General features: G+C 33.8%; 4 protein-coding genes across 22 annotated transcripts in view; all 4 read left to right on the plus strand.

Moving 5' to 3' along the window:
• or30bv1 (odorant receptor, family 30, subfamily BV, member 1) overlaps positions 1-20,303 on the plus strand; it is a 202,249-nt gene that overhangs the window by 143,596 nt on the left and 38,350 nt on the right. The gene's annotated exons all lie outside the window — the stretch shown is intronic.
• or80a8 (odorant receptor, family 80, subfamily A, member 8) lies at positions 742-1,704 on the plus strand. The gene has a single exon (NM_001256352.1). It carries the CDS (start codon positions 742-744, stop codon positions 1,702-1,704), a length of 963 nt encoding a protein of 320 aa, NP_001243281.1.
• Positions 6,522-7,484, plus strand: or80a1 (odorant receptor, family 80, subfamily A, member 1). The gene has a single exon (NM_001256353.1). It carries the CDS (start codon positions 6,522-6,524, stop codon positions 7,482-7,484), a length of 963 nt encoding a protein of 320 aa, NP_001243282.1.
• Positions 12,472-13,431, plus strand: or80a13 (odorant receptor, family 80, subfamily A, member 13). Its single transcript, NM_001256354.1, has one exon. It carries the CDS (start codon positions 12,472-12,474, stop codon positions 13,429-13,431), a length of 960 nt encoding a protein of 319 aa, NP_001243283.1.

A 20,303-nucleotide genomic window follows, 5' to 3' on the forward strand; every position in this document is an offset into this window, starting at 1 on the left:
TTTCTCTCTTTCATTTGACTTCCCTGCAGCCTTTTTATAATCTTGCCAATACATAGCCGTAGTTTAGATGCCGTCTTTATAACATTTGCTATTAAGACAGAAATACAAAAATGTGTGATAGATACCTATTTAACAAAAATAATTTACAAATAATTACTGATGAGATTGCATGTTGTAATGTGGTACATGTTTGTTGTAATTCTCACATATTTGCTAAGTATCCTAGTTGTATTTACATTACATTACAGTGATCTGACTAAACTCCCATGTTTGGCAGCTGCTAGGTAACCGTAAGGTATGAGTTGTCATATATTTTTTTTATATAAAAGGCAGGTCCTCAGTCATACGTTTCTTAACTTTAGGAGCGGAACAACTCATCTGTTCAACGCCTTTATTTATACGGTTTATTTTGTTGATAGCGTTTTAATCAACTTTACATAACATGTAAATATGATATATAAGGACGAAATCCTAAAAAGAATAACTTAAAATGTTTTATATTTTATTCATACAATTTTTTTGAAATGAGTGAAACACTCTTTGTGTTTCTTTTGAAACTATACTTTAACTTTTACAGTTTTCATTACCTGTATGTCACAGAGACTGCCTACATCTACCTGCCTTTTTCCTTCACAGGAGCTTTTTTTCTCTGCATATACAAGTACATCAGGACTTTCACTGATTTTGACCTGACATTTGTATGTAGTCTCTTTTAATATCTGCTTAGCAATACCGTAAAAAATGGCGGCTGAAAATTCTACCATGAAAAATATTGACAGCTTTATAATCACTGGATTTGATCACCTGCAGAACCAAAAGCTGCTTGGATCCCTCATCTTGATAACCTACATACTCATACTGCTTGGGAATGGCATCAATCTGTGTATCATCTTGGCTGACAAACATTTATACAAACCAATGTACATATTAATGTGTAATTTAGCTGTTGTTGATATAATTTACACCTCGACCTGCAGCACAACCATGATATCAGTGCTGCTGGCTGAGGATAAAACTGTTTCATACTACTCTTGTATCTCTAGGATGTTCTTCTATCATCTTGGTGATTATACAATATGCTTGGCTCTGACATTAATGGCAATAGACAGACTTATCGCCATCAAGCTTCCATTAAGATACCACAGCATTGTCACAAATTCACAAACATTACTTTTTATTGTACTGACTTGGATCATTGCGATTGCTATAATGGGTGTTTTGACATCAATAATAGACAATGCCCCATACTGTCAGCCAATCATCAAATATGTGTTCTGTGATTATCCTTCAATGATCAGAGCTGCTTGTGTTAATCCTGAGCCATACTTTTTCCTGCCTGCAATGATTAATCTGTGGTTTTTCTGTGGACTGTTGCCCTTTGTTATCTGCACGTATGCCGTTCTGGCATATAGTGTGACTAAACTGTCCAACTCAAGCAGAAAGCAAATGATCAACACTTGCTTGAGTCATTTAATTGTACTGTTCAGTTTTTATGCACCAAAACTGGTCTCTTACTTGCTCACTCGAATAGGAGTTGTGTTGACTTTAACAGAGAGAAATGCAATACTGATTATTTCATCTCTTCTTCCTGCTTTAATAAACCCTGTTGTTTATTGCACCAGGACTAAAGAGATCAGGAAACGATTAGCAGATGTGTTTTTGCACAAAAAAGTAGTACCAGGTCAATTTAAGGTTATATCGTAATACATTCTATTCATTTGCATGTTTAACATTGATGATGTCTGTTGTTTAGATGCGTTTATGCATTTGCTTAAGTCAGAATCTAGGCTAAAACAGATGTACTGATGAAATGAAGAAAGACTAGGGGAAGTGAATTCCAGTATTGAAATAAATAAATGCCTCAAAGCTTAAAATATCACTAAACCTACACCTAAATCTCTGAAAACATGTTTAAACAGCTGTGATGTACAATGTGGCCCACATGTGGTAAACTCAAATAACATTATACTTGTATATCCAAATACCCAATATGCTTTTTAAGGCTGTCGATTGTAATTTTGTTTAGATATTTTTAACATTACAATTAATGGTGAAGGTTAAAGGTTATAGTCAATGTTATTTTGTGTGCCATCATGAACATGAATAAAGGATACTGCCAATTCTTACGTCACCTGTTTGGTTACACATCAGTCTGTATTCTTCAGGGTCTGTCTGGTTTCTCCAGAGAGCAAATTAAGAGCATGTAGCAAATATGTTGACACTGTTCAGACAAACAAGAATGACAGTGTTTACATGAAACCCTTGACATCAAATCTCTAGTGTATAATTCTTAGAGCATCTCTTCTAGCAAAACAGCACATAATTATCAAATATTTTTCTGTTAAAAATGTAAAATGTTACTTAATTGAATTACTAATAAGTAATTTAAGAATAAGCTATTTCCACAAAAATTGCCAAGCATTAATAATGCATTGGCCCTTGCTTATGGTTCAGTGATTTGACAGGTTGTGTTTTGGCAATTTATGCTATTTTGAAAGGTACTTGGATGGAGTTCTTAGTTTACTTGGAGAGGGGTCAGACCTTTAGTCTTCTTGTCAAAGAACAGAAGAAAAAATGTTGAAGTACTTTATCTGCAATTACTGTGTTTACTGTGTTAATAAATAAAGCTGTATTCATGTTTCCACTTGATTATTATACACAAGGGTCCTCTTAATGAATCTAGCTGAGCCGATAGTGTTCCCTTGAGATCCCATTACACAAATATTTTAAAAGAATCATTAACTAAATTTCAATTATTACTTGTATGTCTATGTATTTACTTTTTTATGTGTATAAGACTGTCATGAAAAATATAGAATTATTTCAGATAACATAATGCAAGTATCCAAATCCTGAATACACACTATAGTGCTTTTGATCTTAGTTTTGTTTGACTTTTCATCTTTATCCTTTATTGTAAAGGTTAAAGGTTACAGCCAAACTATAATTTTATATATCATGTACATGGATAATGGATACTGCCACTTATTATATCTGAGGATTACTTTATTTGTCAAAGCATAGATTAATAAAAATAAAGTTAGTAATTTATCATCTGCGATTGCTTTACCGTGTTAGAATAGTCTGATCTGAGATCTTATTGGCCTTTTTAGGTTTTTAGCTGGTCTTGCGAGTTGCATTATATCTATTTTATTTCACATTAATATCCTAAGTTTAAATCATCTTTAATCAAACAGCTCAGTCTTTATTGAATAACATACAAAAAAAAGTCAGCATACCAGTGTTTTGTACTGAACCAGCTGTTTATAATTTTTTTTTCATAACCCAAATTACATTATAATGTTTTTAGAAATTTTTTACACTTTAGTCAAAGATAACACAAGGTTTTTATCATTAAGGGGAAACAAAATTCAAAACTGCAAAGCCTCATGTAGGGAAAAAGTGTTAAAACCTAAATATAATTAATAATAAAATTAATAAATAAACGCCTAAACCTAATAACTGGTTGGGCCACCCTTAGTAGCGACAATTGCATTCAAGCATTTTCGATAATTTGCAATGAGTCAGGTTGCATCACTGTGGAGGAATTTTGGTTCACTCATCTTTGCAGAATTGTTGTAATTCAGCCATATAGGATGGTTTTCATGCATGACCTGCCTTTTTAAGGTAATTCCACAGCATCTCAATTAGATTCAAATCAGGACTTTGACTAGGCCACTCCACATACTTCATTTTTGTTTTTCTTCACACTAGCAGCGACTTTGTTGCTTCCTGTCACTCTGGTTGGCTATGGAAGTCGCTAGTGAGCATTCCCACCTTTAGTTTGATTAGGTAACATTTATGGTGAAAATGAATGAGTTTGCCTGCTGCTTAAAGTAAGCATTAGTTAGAGAAAGCACTAAATAAAAATGAAATCAGTACATAAAATCCTAAATTACTAAGATTATCAAGTAAAACGTTTGCTCTTAGTCATTATGGCTATTTATCTGCTGCAAACGTGGGTCTGTGTAGTTCTAGAACAACCAGCCTTTGCAAGAGCTAAGTGAGGATACTGATGCTCGTATTGGCAGTCACTCAAGAAATTTGCTCTTCATATGCATGAAGTTGAAAGATTCTAAACATTGTCGCTGTTACTATAGTAGCTGGAGGTCACCGGAAGTAGCTGGCTCCCAGTTGAAATTAATGATTGCTTGTTGCTTTGCCTCTGCAAGTTGCACGTAGTGTGAATGCAGCTTCATGGGGAGGCATGAACACTCCCGTAGCTGAGGAAAGTGAGGCTCCAGTTCTGTGGATGTTGTGGGGTTTTTGTGAACTCTTGGTTGAGCTGTTGCTGTGCTCTTGAGGTAATTCTGGTCATCGTCCATTTCTGGATAGGTTCTTCACTCTTCCATTTTTCCACTTGTCAATAATGGCTCTCGTTATTGTTCAGTGCAGTCCCAAATCTTTAGAAAAGGCTATATACCCTTTTCCAGAATGGTTGATCTCAATTATTTTCTTTCTAATCAGTTTTTTAATTTCTTTAGATCTCTGCATTGTCTAGTTTTGAGGATCTTTTGGTCTACTTCACATTGTCAGGCAGGTCCTAATCAAGCGATTTTTTTTTTATTGTGAACAGGTGTGGCAGTAATTAGGCCTGGGTGTGAAAGAAATGATCTCTGGTGAGATAAACCACAGTTAAGTTGTTTTAACAAGAGGGCAAACACTTTTGTAATTTTGGATTTAGTTTTCCTCTAATAAAAAACTTTCATCTCAAAACTGCATGATTTATTTTCTTGTGTTATCTTTGACCAATATTTACATTTGTTTGATGATCTGAAATATAAAATATTGATAAACATGCAAAAAAATAAGAAATCAGTAAGGGGCAATTACTTTTTCACACCACTGTATACACAACAGTACACTTAGTTTATTAACTTTTTGCTGTCCCTAAGTGCTGGAACTTGCACTTCTATGGGTCATCTGCATTTACCCTACATCCTATAGGATGCATGAGTGTAGATCTTCCCTGTGGTTGTGACACAACCTGCATCCAGTTGCTGATTTTGTTTTAGTGGTCATATAATTGTTGTTAAATCTTTTCTGGAGATGGCGTAGTCCATACTAGTTCAGAAGAGAACCTTGCAGAGATGATGTCAAAAAAGCTTATTTCTTTGCACCTCTATATTCATATGCAACATGTCCATTTCATACACTTTTTATTTGAGCAAATCATAAAATTGAATATTGCCAAGCCTTTTTGCATACCTGCTGCCTGCATTGCAAGTCCCATATGAGCACATTTTTATAATTTTTCATGTTAATATTGACTAGATAAGCTGTCAATAAAACTGCCATAAATGTCAGGGTTTGTAGTTGGGAAGGATGAGGCGAGGACCTTAATGGAAATAACCAAGGATTTTATTTTATTTTTTTAAAAATGCACGTTCACAACAACAAGAGACACAAACTGACAAGACATAGCCAGTGCCCGAACTCTGCCACAAAACCGAAGTAGCAGAGTCCTGACAGTGAAGGATTAATTGCTACCAGTTTGATTTATGACCACTAACTAGTGAGAAAACAGATGCACCATACTTGAATTCACTGAGCTCCTGAGAGTGACCCCAAGTGTTTGTGGAAACATTTGCATGCCTGGGTGCTAGATTTTATACACCTGTGGACATGGAAGTGATTGGAACACCAGAATTAAATTATTTGTAGAAGTCCCTAATTTTTTGGTAATATGTGTTATGGTCATCCTCGAGATGGACCTCCATCCAAAAAGGTAGACGTTCTAATTTCATAGATTCAGACTCCTTACCTTCAATGTGAATTATCCTTTTGACATCAAAATAGAACTATGACAGAACAAAGCAGTTTATCAGCTTAGAGCTGTCATAAAAATTAAATCAAGATTGCAAATGCTCAATGGCAGTGGATCAAAGAAAAGAAGCGTGAACTAATTTCTTATTCCATTATGTTGTCATGTGTCAACAGAAAACGATTAATAAGATTATTTTTAGTGAATTATTATAGATATGTTTGTATTAATGTGTACATATATGTAAATATTATTTATATTTGCTAAATGTCCAATTTATTTTGGAGACATCGTATGGTGGTGTTAACAAACTCCCTAGTTTGGCAGCTGCTAGGTAACCGTAAGTTATGAGTTGTCACATATTGGATATAAAAGGCAGGACCTCAATAATACATTTGTTTACTGTAGGAGAGTAACATCTCATTATCACTTGTTATTTTACTGTGAGCATATTAGAAATGTAAATAATTGCATGGATCTCCTATAAGGGATAACATTAGAAAATGTTTTAGACTTTATTTATTTATATTTGTTTTTTGAAATGAGTGAAACACTTTTTGTGTTTCTTCTGAAACTATACTTTAACTTTCACAGCTTTTATCACCTGTATGTCACAGAGACTGCCTACATCTACCTGCCTTTTTCCTTCACAGGAGCTTTTTTTCTCTGCATATACAAGTACATCAGGACCTTCACTGATTTTGACATGACATTCGTATGTAGTCTCTTTTAATATCTGTTAAGCAATACACTGAACATGGCGGCTGAAAATTACTCTGTGAGAAATGTTGACAGCTTTATAATCACTGGATTTGATCACCTGCAGAACCAAACGCTCCTCGGATCCCTCATCTTGATAACCTACATACTCATACTGCTTGGGAACGGCATCAATCTGTTTATAATCTTGTCTGATAGACATTTACACAAACCAATGTACATATTAATGTGTAATTTAGCTGTTGTTGATATAATTTACACCTCGACCTGCAGCACGACCATGATCTCAGTGCTGCTGGCTGATGTTAAAACTGTTTCATACTACTCTTGTATCTCTAGGATGTTCTTTTATAGTCTTGGTGACTTAACAATATGCATGGCTCTGACATTAATGGCAATAGACAGACTTATCGCCATCAGGCTTCCATTAAGATACCACAGCATTGTCACAAATTCACAAACATTTTTTTTTATTCTACTGACTTGGATCATTGCGATTGCTTTGATTGGGGTTATGACATCAGCAGTAGACAATGCCCCATACTGTCAGCCTGTCATCAGGTATGTGTTCTGTGAGTATGCTTCCATGATCAGAGCTGCTTGTGTTAATCCTGAGCCATACTTTTTCTTGCCTTCAATGATTAATCTGTGGTGGTTCTGTGGACTTTTCCCCTTTGTTATGTGCACGTATGCTGTTCTGGCATATAGTGTGACTAAACTCTCCAACTCAAGCAGAAAGCAAATGATCAACACTTGCTTGAGTCATTTAATTGTATTGCTCTGTTTTTATGCACCAAAGCTGGTCTCTAATGTGCTCACTCGAATAGGAGTTGTGTTGACTTTAACTGATCGAAATGCAATACTGATTATTTCATCTCTTCTTCCTGCTTTAATAAACCCTGTTGTTTATTGCACCAGGACTAAAGAGATCAGGAAACGATTAGCAGATGTGTTTTTGCATAAAAAAATAGTACCAGGTCATTTTAAAGTTATATCATGATTTATTTTTTTCAGTTTCATGGTTAACTATGAAATATCAGTTGTTTTGATGTGTTTGTAATGCTTTTGCTTATGTCTGTTTTCAAAATGAATAAAAACTAGGGGAAGAGAATGCCAGTATTGAAAGAAATAAATGCCTCAAAGCCTAAAATATCACTAAACCTACACCTACAAGTCTCTTTAAACATGTTTAAACAGCTGTGATGTGCAATGTGGCCTACATTTGGTTAAATCAGATAACAAATATAATTTTCAAATACTGAATATCTTTTTAGTGCTGTCTTAATTCTGTCTTCATTTTGTTTGTGTCTTTTTATCTTAATAATTAATGGAGAAGGTTAAAGGTTACAGTCAAGTTTAGTTTGTGCCACATCATAAACATGAATAATTAAGGTTTGCTTTAATTGTCAGATTAAATAAACTGTCAAATTTTAGTGTGTTATTATCTCCAATTGCTTTACTGTGTTAATAAAACAGGCTGCACACAAAGTGTTTCCACTTTTGGTAAAGTACACAAGGGTCCTCACAATTACTCATTAATAGCTGAGCTGGTTTGTTTGTTTGATTCATATTAAAAAACTCACTGCAGCAATAAGACGTTTTCACATTAAGACAATTTACAGTTGAAGCACTGAAAACATTACAGACAGCACAATTTTTCAAGTTTTTACATCTAAGGAATAACTGATTGAATAATCATCAAGTCAGACACATTGACATAATTATTGGACTTTAGAGGTGTAATGGAACATGTATTCGTCACAAACTATATAGAGCTGACGGTTCGGTTCATGCTCCCACTTGTTGAATACAGTCAGTCAAGATGTACAGTCACTATTATGATACATTTCTACTACAGCATCAAATCTAGAGATGCACCGATAACATTTTTTTTAAAATCCGATATTGACTGATACAGATCCGATCCCGATGCTGTGGTTTTTTTTTTTTTTTTTTTAGCCTAATACAGTTTCTATAGTTCTGGTGCATAAATAATATATCTTATTTAGTAAAATAACACACATATAGGCCTACATCTTATGGCAGACGACACAATCTAACTAAAAACACAATGCTTGCTATAAACTGTAGGCTACATTATTTGAGCATTCATTCTGGCATTGATATGATCTGTTGTAGTCCAGCTTTCCTTTTTTTAATATTACAATTTTTCTTTGAAACCTGTAATAGACTACCACTATTGACCCTAATCGTTGCTAAAATAACCTGCCTTTTAGCAAAGCCTGATATTTTCCTGCAGGTTTAAAGCAGACTAAACTAAACTCTGCTAAAACCCAAACTCTCCGCAAGTGAGATGGAGAAACTGAAAGCATGTCTGAACATCTATTTTTTTGTCTGAAAATTATCTTTTTGGGTTGAAGCAGTGGTGCAGTAGATAGTGCTGTTGCCTCAAAGCAAGAAGGTCGCTGGTTCGCTCCTCGGCTCAGTTGGCGTTTCTGTGTGGAGTTTGCATGTTCTCCCTGCGTTCGCGTGGGTTTCCTCCGGGTGCTCCGGTTTCCCCCACAGTCCAAAGACATGCGCTATAGGTGAATTGGGTAGACTAAATTGTCTGTAGTGTACAGTATGTGTGTGAATGAGTGTGCATAGATGTTTCCCAGTGATGGGTTGCAGCTGGAAGGGCATCAGCTGCGTAAAACATATGGTGGATAAGTTGGCGGTTCATTTCGCTGTGGCGACCCCAGATTAATAAAGGGAATAAGCCGAAAAGAAAATTAATGAATGAAATTATCTTTGTGAAACAAATTTCGTTTGGTATAATTTGTTGGTTGTTTTAATGTATTTTTGTCGGTCAGTTATCCACAAAGTAAACCAGAAGGTGAAGTTCAAAACAAGGTCCGCTTATGCTTCAGTGCACAAACTGACAAACTAGTCTGTTAAATAAAATATTAATATAAATAAAATGACAGTGAAATATTCACAGTTTCAGAGTAGCCTATATTAGGCTTAATAATTTTCTGTTATTGACCTACCATATTGCGCCCGTCAGTTTCACTTGTATTAATTAGATCAACTACTTTGACCACAATGAGCCTGGCTTTACAGACTTTTCGCAGCACTTAACATATTCACCTCGAAAGAATAAACTCAATCTAAAGGACGAGAACAGAAACTCTTTATGAGAATAATTTTACAGAGCGGCACACGTCACTTCTGCGCAGCTGGTGCGCTTAATGAAACAAATGATGCATCACTGAGACACAGCGCGCAACCCTCCGGTGTCTGCAGACACTTTTAAAACAGCAACACAAAGGGAAGAAATCAGTGCGTTAAGGATCTGTCCAATGTATTATTGAGCCTTTTCTAATTTAAAGTTTCAGGTAGGCCTACTTTGTGTGCGAAGAGCAGGTAATAACCCTCTCTACTCCAGTGTTGCGAATGTTATCTGCTGATCTAACAGACACAGCAATATAAGAATTGGTTCAGTGTGTATGCATTAAATGCTTGTGACTGTTATTACAATTTACTAATGTACATGTTTTTAGACTGTTGGAGGTACACGGGGAAAACACGGGGAGAAAATGCAAACTCCGTGCAGACTGGCTCAAATAGAACTTGAACCATTGGCACACCCGCTGCGAGGCATCAGCGCCAGCCACTGAGCCACCATGTCGCTGATCCTAGAAATGAGGAGGGCAAAGGGAAGGAAACACTTTGGAAACATATGTCAACATCTTGCTTTGGTTACTTGTCACAGGAATTTTTTCCCAGCAGTGTTTTTTGCTTGACATTTGCATAACGTCGAGAAATGCCCAACCTTTCTGAAACTCTCGGCTGCTCTCAACGCTTTATCTTTTCTTGTTTTTATTCCTGTTGTACTGTACCCTTACCGAAGCTTGACTCCAAAACCGAGGGTCATACCGAACTGTGACTTCGGTGTAGCTAACTTCAGTGTCAGAAACCATATTTAATTTGTGCATTGTAACTTTCGTTCACCCGTTCAGATGAGGTCACTTCTGAAATTTCAATGGCAAGTTGTCTTAATGGTTTGAGGTTTATTGTTTAAATAACAAAGACTTATGAATTGTTTAAACACTGATAGGGTCACAAAGTTTGGGTTTCTTGTCCCATGTTCACTTACTCACAGTCAAAACCTTTGTAATAATGATGCCGTGAATAACATGTGGCACGCTTCACTTTAACTTGAAAGCATGATTCTCTATTGCTGCACCTCCATTGTTACTTCTGTGATCAATCTGTTTGTTTCACTTGTATGGGGTCATTAGCGTAATGGTTAATTCCCAAATGTGGTCATTATTGCCACAGGGATGTTGCATGGTTATGCCTTTGGAGTTGTTTGTATGTATGTGCTACTCACCTGGTAACACAATTTCTAACTGTAACTAGTTCAGTGGTTGTGGCACTTTCCACAAGTACCCTTTCTCATTGGTCTCCATCTTAATGTGTAGAGATCCACTGAGAGGGAATGTCTCAGTTACATGTAACCCTATTAGCCTGAAGAAATGGGAATACCTCTTAATGACCACAATCCTGAACCACCGGCTAAATGCTGAGTTCCTTGGCCAGAACCTAATTAGTGACTTAAATACCATTTAAATACCTGTATGTATTGGAGTGGCCTCATAGACCTTTAGCCAATCAGATTCTGAACCTAAAATCTAAAAGAACGTCTTGATTAGGGATGTAACCCATGTCCCCTGAAAGATGGTGCATTGAAGGCAGATGAGAGGAGGATTCCACCTAGGAAACCAGTCACTTCAAGTCTGGGTCACGGTCACATTTGATGCAAGTCATGTGCCTTTATGAGATGGTCAAATGTTTATATATATATATATATGTATATATGTGTGTGTGTGTGTGTGTGTGTGTGTGTGTGTGTGTGTATATATATATATATATATATATATATATATATATATATATATATGTGTGTGTGTGTGTATATATGTATGTATATATATATATATATATATATATATATATATATATATATATATATATATATATATATATATATATATATATATATATAAACATTACCATAGACATATATATATATATATATATATATATATATATATATATATATATATATATATATATGTCTATGGTAATGGATTCCACAAATAATAGTATTAAACAATAAATTCTATTAGTTAACACAACACAAATGGTAACCTGAAATATTTCATATGCAAATGAAATCTCAAGTTATCATTTTTCTTTAGGAATTTACATTTTAAAAAGTTTTACAATCCAAGCACTTGTAATGGTGTGGTCTTGTATAACCTTGATTTTGCTTTCATGTTTTACTCTGATTAGCAGTATCACTACAATAATAAGAAATAGATGGCATACTGTATCTGGAGTAGTCAAATGTAGAAACTATGAATCTGTCCATGGCAGATATGATATCAGTGTATGAAAAAAAACTAGCAAATACATTTATATTGAATATATTAAAACAGAATTATAGCTTTGTGCATTATATTGTACTATGGTTTAAGTATTATATCAGCCTTGAACTGTTATGAACTGTGGTGTTCTGAACAAACCCCCAAGTTTAATTAAGGCTGCTAAGTAACCATAACGTGTCTGTCATGCAATGAAAATATAAAAGAGGGGACATCAGTGTTGCATTTGTTGAAATAAAAGAGGAGCAGCTAAAAATCTTGCATGCAATTTTAAAATTCACTGAACATTTTTAAAGTCTAAACATTTTTTCAGGATCTAAGGAGGAATGCCATAAGAAAAAAAGAAAATCTTGTATATCTTATTTGTATTTTTTTTTAATGATTAAATCTCTTTTTGTGTTTCTTTTGAAACTGTACTTCAACCTCAGAAGTTTTCATCACCTGGCTGTTACAGATGCTATATACATGTTTTTGCCATTTTCTTTCACAGGAGCTTTTTTTCTGTGCATATATGAGTACATCAGGGATTTTGTTTAGGTTATTTTGACTTGTAGTGGATGAGTTTGTGTCTATTTGTTTAAAATTTGACAAAATATGGGAAATTATACTGTTAATAATGTTGACAGCTTTATAATCACTGGATTTGATCACCTGCAGAACCAAAAGCTGCTTGGATCTCTCATCTTGATAACCTACATACTCGTACTGCTTGGGAATGGCATCAATCTGTGTGTCATCTCGACTAACAGACATTTACACAAACCAATGTACATATTAATCTGTAATCTAGCTGTTGTTGATGTAATGTATTCATCGACCTGCAGCACAACCATGATCTCAGTGCTGCTGGCTGATGTTAAAACTGTTTCATACTACTCTTGTATCTCCAGGATGTTCTTCTATCATATTGGTGATTTCACAGAGTGTATGGCTCTGACATTAATGGCAATAGACAGACTTATCGCCATCAGGCTTCCATTAAGATACCACAGCATTGTCACTAATTCAAGGACATTTCTTTTCATTGTACTGACTTGGGTGATTGCAATCGCTTTAATGGGTGTCTTGACATCAGCAGTAGACAATGCCCCATACTGTCAGCCTGTCATCAAGTATGTGTTCTGTGATTATCCTTCCATGATCAGAGCTGCTTGTGTTAATCCTGAGCCATACTTTTTCCTGCCTGCAATGATTAATCTGTGGTGGTTCTGTGGACTGTTTCCTTTTGTTATGTGCACGTATGCTGTTCTGGCATATAGTGTGACTAAACTCTCCAATAATTCAAGCAGAAAGCAAATGATCAACACTTGCTTGAGTCACCTTGTTGTCCTGCTCAGTTACTATGCACCGAAAATAGTTTCTGCATTACTCACTCGAATAGGAGTTGTGTTGACTTTGACAGAGAGAAATGCAATACTGATTATTTCATCGCTTATTCCTCCATTAATCAACCCCACTGTTTATTGCACCAGGACTAAAGAGATCAGGAAACGGTTAGCAGATGTATTTTTACACAGAAAAGTTGCACCAAATAATTTAAAGGTTTTAGCATAATTATTATTGTCATTCTGGATGGATGGTTGATGATTTGCTGTTTCTTTTTTTTTCTTTTTTTTGTGATGCTCATGTTAAAAATAAAACAAATGCAGAGATGTTTATATGTTGTTGTGTAATGGACAACAAAAGGTCAATCTAGAGATCATACTTTATTATTAGTTATTGATCATTCTAAGTAGTTGATTTTATAATTACAACAGCATATTTACATTGCTTTTTACTTTACTGTACATAACATCAGCTTGGTACTATCAAAATTAACACAACTCAAGTCAAAGTTGCTGCTAAAAAATATATATATATATATATATATATATATATATATGTTTCTTTAAATGAAAAATTCATGTTAAGCTGTGTTTAATGTCAAGTTTCTATTTCTGAATTTTTTTATATATATTAGTGACACTGCAGCTGAAACAATAGCATGAACTAATAAAATAACTAATAACCTCTGGTAATAATTATGTGCTTTATTCAGGTTTATGAAGTAAGTTTGAAAACCATTTTGTTTGACATTTGTTTGACAATTATAAATGCGATGGCATACTGAAAATGCCAGCACATCTTTAAAATTTAAAAAAACTAGCACATGAACTGTAGAACTTTTTTTTCCATAATATTTTTATTTTTCGTTTTCAGTTTGTACACATTGAAATACTGCATTTTACAACAATAATAACCTTGTTGCGTTTACAAATTATACAAAATATGAAGATATATATATATATATATATATATATATATATATATATATATATATATATATATATATATATATATATATATAAACTAAAAACAAACAACAACAAAAAATAAATAATAAATGTAAATAAAATTAAAACTGCTCCTCTTTTTGTCAATAATGGTAATCTATTCAAACATGACAGTTATAATCATACTGAGTACTAGGTACCGCAAATATATATTAAAGAATGTATCCTCTTTGATGTACAATCATTGTCATGATTCAATCAACTGAAGTTATTTTTTTCACTGCAGATAATATCTCGCATCATCTGAAAATACAAATGATTTTTGTTACAGTGTGTTGCAACCATTTGTTTAGGTACGAACAATTATGTTTACAAGCTAAAAGTAGCAAAAAAAAAACATTATGTGATGCCTTTGCTGTATTAAAAAGTTATTTCATTTGGGTATCTCTTACATTTTTGTTACATTTTATAAGTAACCCTCAGTAAAAATTAAAGGGGGAATCTGTGGTACTTCAATGAAGAAAAGGCAACTGAACAGTCACATAAAAACATGATTGGTAAAAAAAAAAATATATATATATATATATATATATATATATATATATATATATATATATATATATATATATATATATATATATATATATATACATACATTTTGAAGGATAAAATGTATAGTAAAAATGAATTTACCTGTTAAAAAAGTGTTTACAGTCTGTGTAGATCAGGGGTCACCAACCTCAGTCCTGGATGGCTGGTGTCCCTGCAGGCCCAACTTGCCTCAACACCTAACAGGAAGTTTCTAGTATACAGAGTACACCTTGATAAGCTTGTTCAGGTGTGTATGCTTAGGGTTGGAGCCAAACTCTTCAGGACATCACCTTCCAGGAGCAAGTTTGGTGACCACTGGTGTAAAGGATCTCTTGAAGTTGATCTCTTGAGCTCCAGAAACACGTAATGAGTAGCAGGTGCTTTGTCAGTTATATATTTGACAAGCAAAAAGGTGAGAGAAAAGAACCTTAAATCCACCCACAATGAGCCTCGAACATTATCAGGAAGGCTATTCCAGAGTTTAGGAGCCATAAATGAGAAGGCTTGACCTCTTTTAGTAGACTCTGCTATTTGCGGAAGCTATTAATTTTGAGATGTTAGAGCGGGTTGGATTGTAGCGAGACAAAAGGTTGGTTAGATAAACAGGAGCTGGATCATTTAAAGCTTTGTAGGTAAGAAGCAATATTTTGTAATTAATATGGAACTTAACAGGCAATAAAATTGGTGTGATATGATCATATTTTCTAGACCTGGTAAGAACTCTGGCAGCTGCATTTTGCACCAACTGAAGTTTTTTAAAAGAGGATGATGGGCAAACCAGTGAACAGAGCATCACAGTAATCCAGCCTAGTTGTCATAAAAGCATGAACTAGCTTTTCTGCATCTGAGATAGCATACTTCATTACTTAGCAATATTTCTCAGATAAAAGAATGTGTTTTTTTGACAATTTGCAAAGAACCTTTGAATAGCCATCCTTTTTTAGAGTGTACAAAGACCCCTTTGTCACTGATAACTTCTGGAGCAAACCGTGGACAAGGAAAAACATTTCTAGTGTGCAGGTGTTTGCAAACTATTAAATGTAGTTTTACACTGTGTCCTAACAACACACAAAACAACAAGATTCCAGCGACAAGCAGTTTGTATGTCTGCACCAGACAGTTCTAACATTCATTTTCAAACTTTTTGCTAGTTATTTTATTTTCAAGATCTGAGGTGAACTATTTGCTTCCGCTTTCAGTATAGCAATAAATCCCACATGAAAAGTAACATTTACACTGAATAAAGCACATAATCAGCACCTGAGGTGATCAATACATAGTAGTTTATGCTGTTGTTTTAGCCGCAATTTAACATAAAAACACTGCACATTTTTCACGTCAATGTTGTGGACGGACAAAAAATCCTTTTAACATGAACAGGATGTCTTTTATTGCAGTTAGTTAGTTATAGTTAGGACAATATGCTGCACATTAGACTAAAAAGCCAGTCAGCTGTGTTTAAGGCCTCTATGCAACATTCAAAGAAATAGCCAAGAGTGGATCTTGAGGTGTTAGTCAAAGGAGATAAAACAAAGCTTATTTAGAGATAAGGAAAGCTGTGATCCAATATTTAAGTATATTATTAAGATTAATATATTATTATATATTAATCTTAATAGATTTAATTCAGTACTTTGTTACAAAAATAGTGATTATCAGTCTTAAGACACAACAATGGAAAATAAAAGAATGATCAATGAAATAAAAAAATATTAGGTATGCAATAGAACAGTGAAGACATTTAGAGGATTAATAAACAAAAAATTAATAGTTTGCTTCTGTCAATTCCCAATAGAGACATTAATATCGTGATCTGTTATTAATTCAGATCATCAGTGTATTAAACTCTTGACACCGTTGTGCATTTGAGCCTGCAATGCCTCCAATGGATTTTCAGGTTTTTTTTTTCTGATTAAAGTTTTTTATGGGTTTAAAGTTTGTTATTTTCTGATTTTTAGAGACCTTTACAGAAAAACCTTGATATTGTTCATCTATATTTTAGTGCATCAAAGGTACTAGCTGCAAAATTATTAGAATCATTTTCATGTGTCACCGCCCACCAGCTGGCAAATAAAACATAGAAAGTTTACATACAGTATTTGAGTGACTTTCTAAATATCTTATTAGTGTTAGGAAAAATAGCCTATTAGCCTACTAATTTAACCCATCTAGATATTTCTTTCAGCCTAAACAAACATTGATGTTTTGATAGAGATGGCCCTTACCAAGAACCACTTGAGATTTGATATCATGAGGTTTGATGTCATTAAACGCAGAAAACACTGTCACTGTTGTTCATCTGAAGAGTGTCAACATATTTGCTACATGCTCTTAATTTGCTCTCTGGAGATACTAGACAGACACTGAAGAACACAGACAGATGGGAAAGCAGACCAGAGAGAATGATTATAGCAGGGTGATGTAAAAAGTGACACCAATTAATGTGGATAATGCCAGTCTTTGAGATCTCTGTGACTTTTAACCTTCATGCATATGACAGATCATTAAAGATCAGAGCATAGTTATTAATTTAACACGCAGTCTGTAGAGGTAGAGATAGGGTTAAAAAAAATTATGTATCAGGGTTTTTATGGTTTAAATTATAATTTTTAATTCATTCACTCAGTCATTTTTCTTTGGCTTAGTCCCTTTATTAGTCAGGGGTCCCCACAGCGAAATGAACCGCCAACAATTCCAGCATATGTTTTACACAGCAGATGCCCTTTCATCTTCAACCCACATCCATACACACTCATTCACGCACAAACACTACGGCCAATTTAGTTTATTCAATTCACCTATAGTGCATGTCTTTGGACTGTGGAGAAAACCCACGCCAACATGGGGAGAACATGGAAACTCCACACAGAAATGACAACATACCTAGCCGGGACACGAACCAGCGACTTTCTTGCTGTGAGGCGACAGTACTAACCATTCAGCCATTGTGTTGCCCCCTATATTTTTCAATATTTGTTAATATTTTAGAAAACCCATTGGACATTTCACACTGTCACAAAGTTTTTTATTAACATGGCAACGCAAATCTTTTTAATCTAATGCAAACATGCTTTCTTTTTCTTACTAGACTTTTCAAATAAAACGGATGAGCACGATCAACCTGTAAATGTGGCTGAAGACACAGATGAAGTAACTTTTATGAAGCCTTTACATTTTTAATAATAATAATAATAATACATTTTATTTATAATGCGCTATTATCAGTCCCAAAGCCCTAACAGGCATACAAGGCAAACAAATTTATTTAAAAAAAAATAAAAATAAAAAAAAATAAAACAGTAAAATAAAATTAAAAAAAGACCACAATAAAATATGAACATTTTTAAATGGACATTACCTAAATACATATTGTATTTTGTCATTTATCGATATTCAAATATTATGCTGTGATCAGTTGCCCATAGAGAAAACTTTAATTTTGACACAGGGAGACATGATATGCAGTTGGCTAGACCAGATATTACAGGTCTTTTCCTTATATTTTCTTTAATAAAATTTATCAATAATAACAAAGTAATAAAAGTCAATTTGATACAAGTCAAGAACATGAATGTGAATACTAAATATTTTAAAATGAAATCTGCACAGCTACTCAGAAAAAAATTATTCAAGGATGATTTCTTGGATTTACTAAATTGTTTTAAGAGGTTGTAAACAATTTATTTGGGCTGAATTTAATTAAACAAATTAAGTTAACATTACTAAATAACATTTTTTGGCTTAAATTCAACACATAAATTGTTTGCAACAATTTTGCAGGTTTTTTTTAAGTGTACTAAAATAAATCAGAAGCAAACAAATAGTTTCATTAAGAAACTAGCAGATGCGAGAAAACCTCTTGGAAATCACAAAAAGTTTTTTTTCCAATAACATAGACTAGCATTTCACAGAAAGATTGCAGTTGTAGAAATGCCATTAGTTGGTTTATCCTTTGAGAATATATTAAGTGGTGTTAATATATGCTATATGAAGATGTTTTCTTTTCCCAGCAGAGCTATTAATCAATTATTGAGTTATATCTTCAGTGTATTAGCAGCTCGGCCCCACTGAGAACCTGGAGGCTGAAAGGGGATTAAGATTCAATAAACAGGACAAATGTGTGTTCATTAACTGTTGCTAGTAGTTTGATTAATAGTTTTCTGTTTATTTTTTTAATGGCATTAAGGTAACTTAATCTCTACCCCAACATTTATCTTAAAACTCTATAATGTGATATTTTAAACTAATATCAAATATGAAATGTTGAACATCAAATGTTTGGAGGCCTCACAATGTAATTCAGAATCAGAAATAAACCAGAAACTCCAGAGAATCCCAAAGCAATTGTTTATTCACATTTTTACCATGTACATGAAGTCAGAATTATTTGCCCAATATAGAAAGTCTTATTTGTTTTTTGTTTTTTTTTGGCTAGAATAAAAGCAGTTTTACATTTTTGTGGACAGTTTTAAGGTCAAACTTATTAGCCCTTTTAAGCTTTTTTTATACTGTCTACAGAACAAACCATTGTTATACAATAACTTGCCTAATTACCCCAACCTGCCTAGTTAGACTAATTAACCTAGTTAAGCCTTTAAATGTCACTTTAAGCTGTATAGTTTCTTGAAAATATTTTGTCAAATATTTACTGTCATCATGGTAAAGATAAAATGAGTCAGTTATTAGAAATGAGTTATTAAAACTATTATGATTAAGAAATTAGGGGGGGTATATAAACGGGGGCTAATAATAATTCAGGGTTGTTATTAATTGTATAATTCTGGCTTAAACTGTATATGTAATAAAATATAAATATGCAAATAATATATAACCAGACTCCTCTGGGCAAAACAAAAAAAGTTTGGTATGTAAATGTTCTGACCCAATGTAATATTAGCTTTTATTTGTTTTTATTTTTAATGTTTCTCTTTCTATAGAAGAGGTGCTCTGGGAAATGGACATTAGAGATCATTAGAAAGTGCTTCATGTAAACACTGTGACTGCTGTTTGTCTGAAGAGTGTCAACATATTTGCTACACGCTCTTAATTTGCTCTCTGGAGAAACCAGACAGACCCTGATGAGCACAGACTGAAGGGGAAATCAGGCCTCAGAGAATTTTCACAGAGTGGATGAGTGACAGGAGCAATTAATGAAGACACTGACAATCACAAACACTGAAAACCACCTGAGATCTGAGGAAGAAAACATTCTGTGTTATCTTGTTGATGGCAACTTTAAGAGATTTAATAGTATTTTAATAATCAACTATGTTCATGTTTCATATTTTATAAGAATTGTAAAATATATGTTATATTTCACAAGAAGCTTTATAAAACAAGTGTAAAAGATGTTCAATTTCAACAGATAATTCAGTAGTTACACTCAACATTATATAAAAAGTGTACTTTTTCTATTCGACTACATTTATATTTTACTTCAACATTTGAATGTGCTTTATGTCTTCTGTTATTGTTGTGAAATATAAAAGCATATTAAGTCCCTATAGAGCAGGGGTGTCCAAACTCGATCCTGGAGGGCCGGTGTCCAGGAGAGTTTAGCTC

Source organism: Danio rerio, chromosome 10 (assembly GCF_052040795.2).
Source record: "Danio rerio strain M-AB ecotype USA chromosome 10, GRCz13ab, whole genome shotgun sequence".
In the NCBI taxonomy this organism is placed as follows: domain Eukaryota; kingdom Metazoa; phylum Chordata; class Actinopteri; order Cypriniformes; family Danionidae; genus Danio; species Danio rerio.

Coding starts and splice junctions, on each gene's coding strand:
- or80a8 (NM_001256352.1), top strand. CDS start 742: ATGGCGGCTGAAAATTCTACCATGAAAAATATTGACAGCTTTATAATC.
- or80a1 (NM_001256353.1), top strand. CDS start 6,522: ATGGCGGCTGAAAATTACTCTGTGAGAAATGTTGACAGCTTTATAATC.
- or80a13 (NM_001256354.1), top strand. CDS start 12,472: ATGGGAAATTATACTGTTAATAATGTTGACAGCTTTATAATCACTGGA.